This window comes from Sinocyclocheilus grahami, unplaced genomic scaffold (genome assembly GCF_001515645.1).
Source record: "Sinocyclocheilus grahami isolate Dianchi unplaced genomic scaffold, SAMN03320097.WGS_v1.1 scaffold198.1, whole genome shotgun sequence".
Taxonomy (NCBI): Eukaryota; Metazoa; Chordata; class Actinopteri; order Cypriniformes; family Cyprinidae; genus Sinocyclocheilus; species Sinocyclocheilus grahami.
The window spans coordinates 391,875-402,084 of record NW_015505377.1 but is presented as its reverse complement, the minus strand read 5'-3'; the positions used below and the strand labels follow the sequence as shown (position 1 = coordinate 402,084).

Below are 10,210 nucleotides of genomic sequence, written 5' to 3'. Positions count from 1 at the left end.
TATAATATACATTTTGTGTTTGTTTCTTGCAGGTTTGTATAAGAAGTCTGGAAAGCTGGTTTTTCTTGGGCTGGATAATGCTGGGAAGACGACTCTACTGCACATGCTCAAAGACGACAGATTAGGACAACATGTGCCCACATTACACCCCAGTAAGACTCGATTACTACAATTAAAACACAATAGAGCTGTGAGGTGAATAAATCCCATCAGGCATTGCTCAGGGCTGATTGTGTTTCTCTCAGCGTCAGAGGAGCTGACCATCGCAGGAATGACTTTCACTACATTTGATCTGGGTGGTCATGTACAAGGTCAGAACTATCATTTCAATATCAGTCCTGTAGTTTAATTCATTTGTTTTCCCATATATGTGTCCCTGCAGCACAAAAGCAGTGTTGAGTCGCTGGGGGATATTTGTAGCAATAGCCAACAATACATTGTATGGGTCACAATTATACATTTCTCTTTTATGCCAAAAATCATTAGGATATTAAGTAAAGATCATGTTCCATGAAGATATTTTGCAAATGTCCTACCGTAAATATATCAAAACTTAATGTTTGATTAGTAATATGCATTGCTAAGAACTTCATTTGGACAACTTTAAAGATGATTTTCTCAATATTTAGATTTTTTTGCACCCTCAGATTCCAGATTTTCTAATAGTTGTATCTCAACCAAATATTGTCCGATCCTAAAAAACCATACATCAATGGAAGATTATTTATTCAGCTTTCAGATGATGCATACATCTCAATTTTGAAAAATTGACGTATGTCATATATACTATATTATGCAATGTATAACAAATACAATTCATAGCAGTAAATTCCCATATATTAAATTCACTTGATTTTTGGGAATACAATTATATTTACACAGATGAAGACAGGACTGAAGACAGATCTGTTGAGTGTAATATAGTGATGTAGTTTTGAATGCTTGATGAACTGATGAACTGAGACTGTGTGAAGGTTTAATGACTGGTTTCTTCTGCGGTTTCAGGCCAGAAGCGCGGTGGATCTGGAAGGGCTTCAGGCCAACAGCAGCTACAGTGTGGAGGTCCAGGCCGTCTCATACTGGGGTCAGATCCGACTGAAGAGCAGCAAAGCCTCCGTCCAGTTCAACACACAACTCCACAACCAGACAAGTGCGGACAAACTCACCGACAGCAACATCTGTGCTGACTTCATTCAGTGTTACTGGCCTTTTCTTTGTAATTATTTGAGAAAATCACTAGTAGTTTCTGAGTGTACAGTACTTGTTTAAGTTTGGAGACATGGTTTTTGAAAGAGTCTCTTCTGCTCACAAAGGCTGCATTTATTTGATCAAAAATACTGTAAAAATTGTGAAATATTTTTATAATGTAAAACAGCTGTTTTCAATATGAATATCTGTTAAAGTGTAATGTATTTCTGTGATGCGCAGCTGAATTTTCAGCATCATTCCTCCAGTCTTCAGTGTCACATGATCTTCAGAAATCAGTATAATATGCTGATCTGCTGCTCGAGAAACATTTCTGATTATTATTATCAATATTTAAAAGAGTTGAGTACATTTTTTCAGGATTCAGGGGGAAGAAATTATAGAAATTAATTATTTTATTTAGCAAGGATGCTTTAAATTGATCAAAAGTGATGATAAAGACATTTATAATGTTACAAAATATTTTTATTTCAGATAAATACTGTTCTTCCGAACTTTCTATTCATCAGAGAAACCTGAAAAAAATATACTCAGCTGTTTTCAACATTGATGATAATCAGAAATGTTTCTCGAGCAGCAGATCAGCATATTATACTGATTTCTGAAGATCATGTGACACTGAAGACTGGAGGAATGATGCTGAAAATACAGCTGCGCATCACAGAAATACATTACAGTTTAACTGATATTCACATAGAACACAGCTATTTTAAATAGTACAAATATTTCTAAATTTTGCCGTACTTTGGATCAAATAAATGCAGTCTTGGTGAACAGAAGAGACTTCTTTAAAAAACATTAAAAATCTTTTGACTGGTCGTGTGTATGAAACACTAATGAGGATTTGTCAGTAAGCATGATAACATGTTTGTATGTAGCTGAACACAGTTTGGAGTGACTGGTGTTGTGTGTGCAGGGAAGCGTGTCGCTGAAGGAGCTGAACCTGCGGCCGCTGGAGGTCTTCATGTGCAGCGTCTTGAAGAAGCAGGGTTACGGCGAAGGTTTCCGCTGGCTCTCGCAGTACATCGACTGATTTCAGCCGCTCTGGCATGATTTGATTTTATTATCAGCAATAAGTATGGAACGCGGATTAAAAAATTCAATAAAAATAAAAAAAGGTCATTGTGACTTTCTATCTTACAATTCAGATTTTTTTTTCACAAATTAAAGAAAAATTCAGAACTGTGAGAAGTCATAATTCTGTGTTTCTAAAGTCACAATTTTGACATTTTTCTATTTTCTTAAAATTGTGAGGAAAGTGTGCATTGTGAGATCTCGCAATTCTGACATTTGCTCTTGCGATTTCTGGTTTATATCTGACTTTTTTCCTCACGAAGAAGAAAAGAAGAAAGAAAAGTCAAGAATTGCAAGAAAAAGTCAGAATTCTGAGTTAATATCTCACAATTTTGACACTTTTTTTCCTCAGAGTAATAAGGTTACATCTTACAGTTCTTTTTCAAAAATGCTGGCGGGGAAAGAGTTAATATAAAAAATAAACAATATTAATAAAAAATATAAACATCACTATTTTATTCTAGAAATGATAACACAAATGATAAGACAAAACTTCCAAACTACGTATGATTATGATATTTATTTGATACTATATGAGGACAGTTGTATCAACTAATAGCCCCCCCCCCCCCCCCCCCCCCCCCCCACAATGAAATAAACAATAAAGAAAAGACAATTGCAACTTTTTAACTTTTTCTCACATTATGGACCTCTTTTCTCATAATTCTGAGGAAAAATATAACATCTAAATTCAGAATTGCTAGGAAAAAATGACGAATTCTGAGATAAAAAGTCACAGTTCCTTTTGAATTTTTTATCCTGTGGCAGAAACGAGCTTCTATAAATAACAGCTGTTGATTTGATCGTTTGAGTGGATAGTTTATTGATTGGTTTTGTCGCTTTAGTCCCGTCTGTTCTGCATGTGTGCTATTGACGCACCGCAGCTTTAAACGCAGAAGGTACCGTATTAAAGGCCTGCGAGCCTGGAGTCGAGCCATTGCTTTTTAAATAATGATCAAAGTACAAGTACGTGTGATTTTTCAGTTCCTGCAGCTTCTGAGTAATATTAAGACCACGTTTGATCGGGGAGTTTTTACTTGAGTGTTGTAGTATTATTTAGCATCGTCCTGCATTATAAAGAGCTGATGTGCTTGAGATGTACAGTATGCTGTAATATATAATCTACTGTACAGTGTTCGTGTAGATAATGTCATCAGATGCCGTCGGTGTTTGTTGATCATCAGGTGAAGCTTTGGCTCGTCTGATACGAGAGCACCTACGGCACAGATCTGATCATTTTTTGCAAGTGTGTAAATATTGTATAATGAAATATAAATGTGTTTTTATTGTTCATAGCCTTGACTTGAGTGTACAGGAATCCATCATAACAGACTGTAAACATCTATAAACTATAACTATTTTGAAGAATGTTTCTACTGTTGTTATTTAATATCTTGATTTTCAAGTTCAGAAAGCTAGTAAGCATTTTAAAACTGATAATTCACTCTTTAGTCGTCTGAACACACTGGAAGGCATACTTTATCATGCATGCAACACATCTTTCACCTACTTTTCACCTCACTGGACCAGGATGCAATGAAAATTAAAGGAATAATTCACCCAAAAATGAAAATTGGCAGAAAATTCACTCACCGGGAGCTCTGTTTTGAAGTTAAATCGTCTTAATGCTGGATTTGTCTCAGCTTTTGTCTTCTCCAGATGTTCACTGATGGACTGGAGTGCTGTGGATTATTGTGATGCTTTTATCAGCTGTTTGGACTCTCATTCTGACGGCACCCATTCACTGCAGAGCATCCACTGCTGAGACGCATTTCTCCAAATCTGATGAAGAAACAAACTCATCCTAATCTTGAATGGCCTAGAGATGAGTACATATTCAGCAAATATAAAATTTTTTGAATAAGAAAAAAATGAAACCAATCACAATACAGTTAAGTACTGACTGGATAAACTAGTAGAAGATAAACCTATAAATCAGAGATATTCTACAAGTATAAAAGCATCCTAACAGTAATTCATATGACTCACGCACACCAACACATGAGATCTGAGAGCTCGATTTCAGTCTATTTTCAGTAAATTCATATGCAATATGACACTTAATGGCACGTTTTGGAGCTTGACAGATGTGAGCTGTCTTTGCATAGAAAGCGTATGGATTTTTCAGAATGTCTCTTTATGATTTACTCAAGAATTAGTCGTATGGGTTTGGAACCACAGAATTTTTGTTTACACTTTATTTTAAGGTGCTCTTGTTACAGTGTAATTATACATTTAAGGACTACATGTACTTACTATATAGTTAGGGTTAGAGTTTGGATTAGTGTTACCTGCATGCAATTATGCATAATGTATTGTTATTATAATAGGAAGTACCAGTGTAACAAAGTCACCTTAAAATAAAGTGTAAACAAAAATTCTGTGGCTCCAAACCCATATGTATGGTGGCCGAGAAGTGCAGAACAAATCACAATTCTGAAAACAAAAGAACTCGTAAAGAGACGTTCTGAAAAATCCAAATTTTTTAACACCTTAATTAACAGTGTCCTTGTTACATGTACTTAAAGTAATAACAGTAATTTACAATAATTACATCATGCAACTAACCCTAAATCTATAGTAAGTACATGCTAATTAATATTTACCCAGTAGTCATCTGTATAATTAAACTGTAACAAAGACACCTTAAAATCAAGTGTAACCCAGAATTCTATCGATTGGCCAAATATTCCTTTAAATTGTTAGTTAAACCTCAGTCACCTTCAGTTCCACTGCACAACAGCCGGAGGCAGCAGTGACTTCCAGATCTCAGATAAAGAGTGCATGCATGCTCACATTGGCTATGAGTCTCGGGGTTAATAAATAAAACTGTTTGAATTTGTAAACTGGTTACAGCACACAACTGCAAATGTGAATGTGTGAGAGTCTGAAACACTTGCATCATCACCGCTGCATGATGCTGAAAGCATTCTGGTTTCTTCTGCCTGATTTTCCCTTTTCATAAAACAAACTACCACACTGCAGCTCAAACAGCGACACCAAGGTCATGGGTTCGATCCCTAGGGAATGCATGAGCAAAAGTGTATGCTATTTGAATGCATGAAATAAAATCAATATACACCTTCACAGTAATGCAAGTGGCTTTGGATAAAAGCATTTGCCAAATGCATGAATTGTAAATGCACACTATTCCTGCAGTACATAGCATCTATACGGCACAGCAGTGTTATTTCAGTATCACTGATGATATACTATTATAGTTTTTAATATTTTGAATTTCTTTTTATGTTTTTACCTTAATTTTAAAGTTGAAGTAATTTAGTAACTCCGTTTTTTGGTAATAGTAATTTAGTAACTATTATAGTTTTTATTAATATTTTTATATGGTTTTTGTTAATACTTTGTTCTCGTTTAGTTTAAGTTGTAGTAATTCACCAATTCTTATCGTTTTTATTAATTTAGTAAGTAACGTAGTTTTTTAATAATAGTAATTTAGTAACTTTTGGTTTTTATTTATATTCTGAATTAATTTTTATACAGTTTTTATTTTAATTAAAGTTGTAGTAATTTGTAAATTTTGTTATAACTATTAGCATTTTTATTAATTTAGCTAGTAAGAGTAATTTAATAGGCCTAACTGTTATCGTTTTTAATTAATATTTTGAATTAATTTGTATTTTTATACTTTGTTTTTATTTTTATTTTAGTTAAACACTTCGTAATTTTGCTTTTAGCTTTTTTAAATGCCTTTACAGCTTTAGCTTTAAATAGTTATTTTAGTACATAAAGTTAAACTAAAAAATTAGAAAAGTCATCTTAGCAAGTAAATTACATTTTTTTTAAATATTTATTTTAAGTTATGTTTTTTTTGCATTTCAAGCAAATAATTTTTTTTATGGTTTTAGTATTAGTTATAATAAGAACCCTGTTGCGTATGCAAATTACTGTATGCATAGATCTTTACTACATTTGGGAAACTGCAGCATACCGCTCGAATACAGTATCCCACAATGCACTGCACTCAGCTCCTTCCGTTTCCAGTGCGATGAATGAAACAGAAGTAATATCACATTCAAACTCATTCAGAATAATATTTTTTGATGCATCAATGAGCATGAGTGATCTGATTCTCACGCTGTTTGATATCACAGCAGTGTTTTCACTGACTCCGAGGCTGTATATTAATTTAGCGCTGCCAGATATTGATTCTCAGACGCATCGTGAGATATTTCTCCTCTGGATTTTCTTCAGATGTAGAGAACATCAAATGCATCCTTACACACGAACACACAGCTGATTATGTATCAGAGAGAGACACTTCAGTTATTTACACCATTTTATTTCACAGATTTCGGGGAGCCGAGCTTCTCAACATCACGCGTTGACTGCTATTTTACAGAGAAAGAGCCAATAAAAGAGCTTTCTGCTGTGAACGATCATGCAATATAAAAAATAAATCAATAAGTCATAACCTTTCATGTTTTGTTTGAGCAAAAATGACCTTTGAGGTCCCACACAGGCTTCAGTTAACAGAAACCGGAGTCAGTTCGGATTCAGAGACTGAGACGAGTGTGAACGCAAAGTATTTCAGTCGTCAGTCCTCATAATTAAGTTAATTACATTTCAGTAATTTGACTGGACAGGTGCTGTTTAAAGAGCTGGATAGCTCCAGGTCTGTGTTTGCTACATTGATTCTTTTGCAAATATAGTTATCGGCAGAGCAATATGGAGCTAAAATAGTCTCAAAATGAATGCATTCACCAAATATGATTCACAAATGCGTACGGTTTCACATTCCCATTTCGTTATTCATAATCTTATTTTGTGGATGTAAATTTTATTGTGCATGTGCAAATCATATTTTGCGAACATGTAAGAAAAGACAAACATACTTGTGTTTATAAACTAGTTTTGAATTTAAAAATCTTTGTGCATATGCAAATCATATTTTGTGAATATGAAAGGTTATGAGTTTGTCTTTTTCTGTTTGCCATTATATACTTAATAAATAATACATAATGTATATGCAAATGTATATTTATAATAAGCACACTTATATAAATGCTTCACATATAAATTATAAATATATACTTATAATAATAAACTTAAATGCAAGCAAATTCACAAATGCGTCAATCTGTTGATGCAGAAACTTTCAGGAAGGCACAAACATACTTTTGTATTTAAGAATTAGGTTTTGCATTTAGTGAATTTCAATTTTGCAATGCATATTTTCTGAATATAAATTAGCTGTGAGTTTGTCAGTTTATGTTTGCAAATATATACAGTATCTTTGCACATTTCTGCAAGCAAATTCACATTTTGTTTGTGGATGTAAATTTGTGTATTTGCAAATCATATTTTGTGAATATGAATTAGATTATGAGCTTATCAATTTATGTTTGCAAATATATACTTGTAATAAATACATTACTTATAAACTGTAATAAACTCAAACTAAAGCTAATTCACATTCACAAAAAGTTGATATATTTACAAAACGATTGATAAATTCATAACCTTATTCATAATCACAAAATTCGATTTGCAAACGCAAACAATTCATACAGTATCTTTGCACAATTTTCTATTCAAGTTTATTTGTATAGAGCTTTTCACGATACAAACTACTGCAAAGCAGCTTTACAGAAAATTACGTTTCTACAATATATTTAGTAATATTTTCTACAATTTAAATTTTTTTTTTTTTTATTGTGAATTAATTTTTTGACTTTTTTAGCTGCTCCAGAGAGCAAACATCATAAATGTGCATATGAGCATATCTGAAATGTCAGTAACCAGCCTTAATGTAGGGAATATGCATTATGTTTATCATTTTTAGTGCATAAGAGCATAAAAACATGATTTTTAGAGAGACAGAAGCTGAAACTCATGATTATAGTTGCGTTCACACAGATGAAGGTCTGTACAGTGAGTGTAAACCTGATCTCCAGAGGTTTAGAAACCAAGTTCTGTTGCATAAATCCCCTCAAATAAACCGTAATACCCTGTTAATGATGATGCATCAAACTCCAGGCTCTCGTGTTTGCCGTGTCGCAGAGTTTGAGTCTTTCTTGCATCTGAATCTTGCATCCGTTAAAGCGATGACAGAAATGAAAAACACTGAAATGCAAACTCAAGCGCTGGTGGAAGGCTTCAGGAAGCAGAAGTAAATCCGGTGGTTTTTCGGTGCACCGGACCGCAGACGCTGATGCTGTTTTACCAGATGTATCCGCCGTCGTCAGACTCCTCTTCCTCCTCCTCCTCCTCTTCCTCTGCGTTCTCATCCACGTCTTTCTCCTCCTCGTCCTCCCAGCCGACACCGCTGCTGAAGTCTCCGGAGCTCAGCAGCTCGTCTACGGCACACAGACACAGAGTTTCAATCACTGCACGATATATGTGGCCCTGCAGCACAAAAGCAGTTAAGTCGCTGGGGTATATTTGTAGCAATAGATTTTTCTTTTATGCCAAAAATCATTCCGTACCTAAAACTTAATGTTTGATTAGTAATATGCATTGCTAAAAACTTCATTTGGACAACTTTAAAGATGATTTTCTCAATATTTAGATTTTTTTGCACCCTCAGATTCCAGATTTTCAAATAGTTGCATCTCAGCCAAATATTGAGATGATGTATACATCTCAATTTCGAAAAATTGACCCTTACGACTGGTTTTGTGCTCCAGGGTCACATATCGCTTCAGCATCGATACCGCGCTGTACGCATTCGCAGGATGTGCGATGTTTAGTGTATGAGAGACATGCATATAATAATAATAATACATTTTATTTATGGGGCGCCTTACATGACACTCAAGGTCAACTTACATGCAATAAAAAATCTAAACAATTACAAGCATCAATAAAATTCAAACCTTTAAAGTCAATAGGAATTACATAAAACTATCACCGGTAAGCCTTCCTAAAAAGATGAAAATGGGAGTAAATTCCAGAGATAAGGAGCAGCATAGCTAAAGGCTGGAGACGTGTCCGAAGAAGAACTGAAGATGCACAGGATTGAACTCTGTTCACTTCCACGTCTATATTTGTGCCTGAAATGACACATACGGGTGAAATTATGTCAAAATGCATGTCTCTGCAAGTAAACACAGCTGCTTATGGCTTAGGCGATTTAGCTTAATTAAATTATTATATGTATTTTTTATTATATATAAATGTTTTTATTTAAACGATACTAAAAAAATAAGTCAGAAATATGAGAAACATTTTTCACCCAGAAGGCTGTAGCTGTGAATTCGCTGCTGTTTGACAAGCCCGCCAATATGTATATGCCTAATAATACAATGGAGCGGTTTCTGACACCCCCCGATTCAAAGCCTTCAACTTCAGGGCTTAAACCCAAAAGAAGACGATATGATGATCAGTATTTGAGTTTAGGGTTTACGTGGACAGGACCAGCTGATGAGCCACGACCTTTATGTGTGGTTTGTCAAGATATTTTGGCTAATGACAGCATGAGGCCTGCAAAACTTCGGCGACACCTTGAAACCAAGCATGCTGAGGTAGCAGGAAAACCTCCAGAATTTTTCCAGAGAAAACTTCAAACCTTTCAAGGTCAGAAAAAAATTGTGGAAGATTTTGTCAAATTAAATGGAAAGGCCACTGAAGCGTCATATCGCGTTGCATTGCGTATTGCCAAGGCAGGCAAAGCACATACCATTGGAGAGACGTTAATTATGCCGGCAGCAAAAGACCTATGTTCCGTGATGCTAGGAGAGGCAGCGGCTTCTAAGATCGATTCTGTTCCACTCTCTGACAACACAATAAGTCGGCGCATCTCAGACATGGCACAGGATGTGAAGGAGCAAGTTTTAGACAGCGTCAGACACAGCCCATTTTTTGCACTCCAGATCGACGAATCCACCGATGTGGCCAGCTGCGCTCAGCTGTTAACATATGTGCGGTACGTGAAAAACATGGACATTCAAGAAGAGTTTCTATTTAGTAG

General features: G+C 35.0%; 2 protein-coding genes across 2 annotated transcripts in view; one reads left to right on the top strand and one right to left on the bottom strand.

Moving 5' to 3' along the window:
* Window positions 1-2,239, top strand: part of LOC107595199 (GTP-binding protein SAR1b-like) — a 4,380-nt gene extending 2,141 nt beyond the window's left edge. The window contains exons 2-5 of the mRNA XM_016285543.1: window positions 33-152; window positions 246-343; window positions 1,006-1,182; window positions 2,123-2,239. Coding sequence (XP_016141029.1) covers window positions 33-152; window positions 246-343; window positions 1,006-1,182; window positions 2,123-2,239 — 512 coding nt within the window. The remainder of the gene's footprint in view (window positions 1-32; window positions 153-245; window positions 344-1,005; window positions 1,183-2,122) is intronic.
* Window positions 2,240-7,957: 5,718 nt separating this feature from the next.
* The window catches only part of LOC107595198 (testican-2-like), a 15,683-nt gene continuing 13,430 nt past the window's right edge, over window positions 7,958-10,210 (bottom strand). The window contains exon 8 of the mRNA XM_016285542.1: window positions 7,958-8,597. Within this exon, the coding sequence (XP_016141028.1) occupies window positions 8,461-8,597 (137 nt within the window). The 3' untranslated portion in view covers window positions 7,958-8,460. The remainder of the gene's footprint in view (window positions 8,598-10,210) is intronic.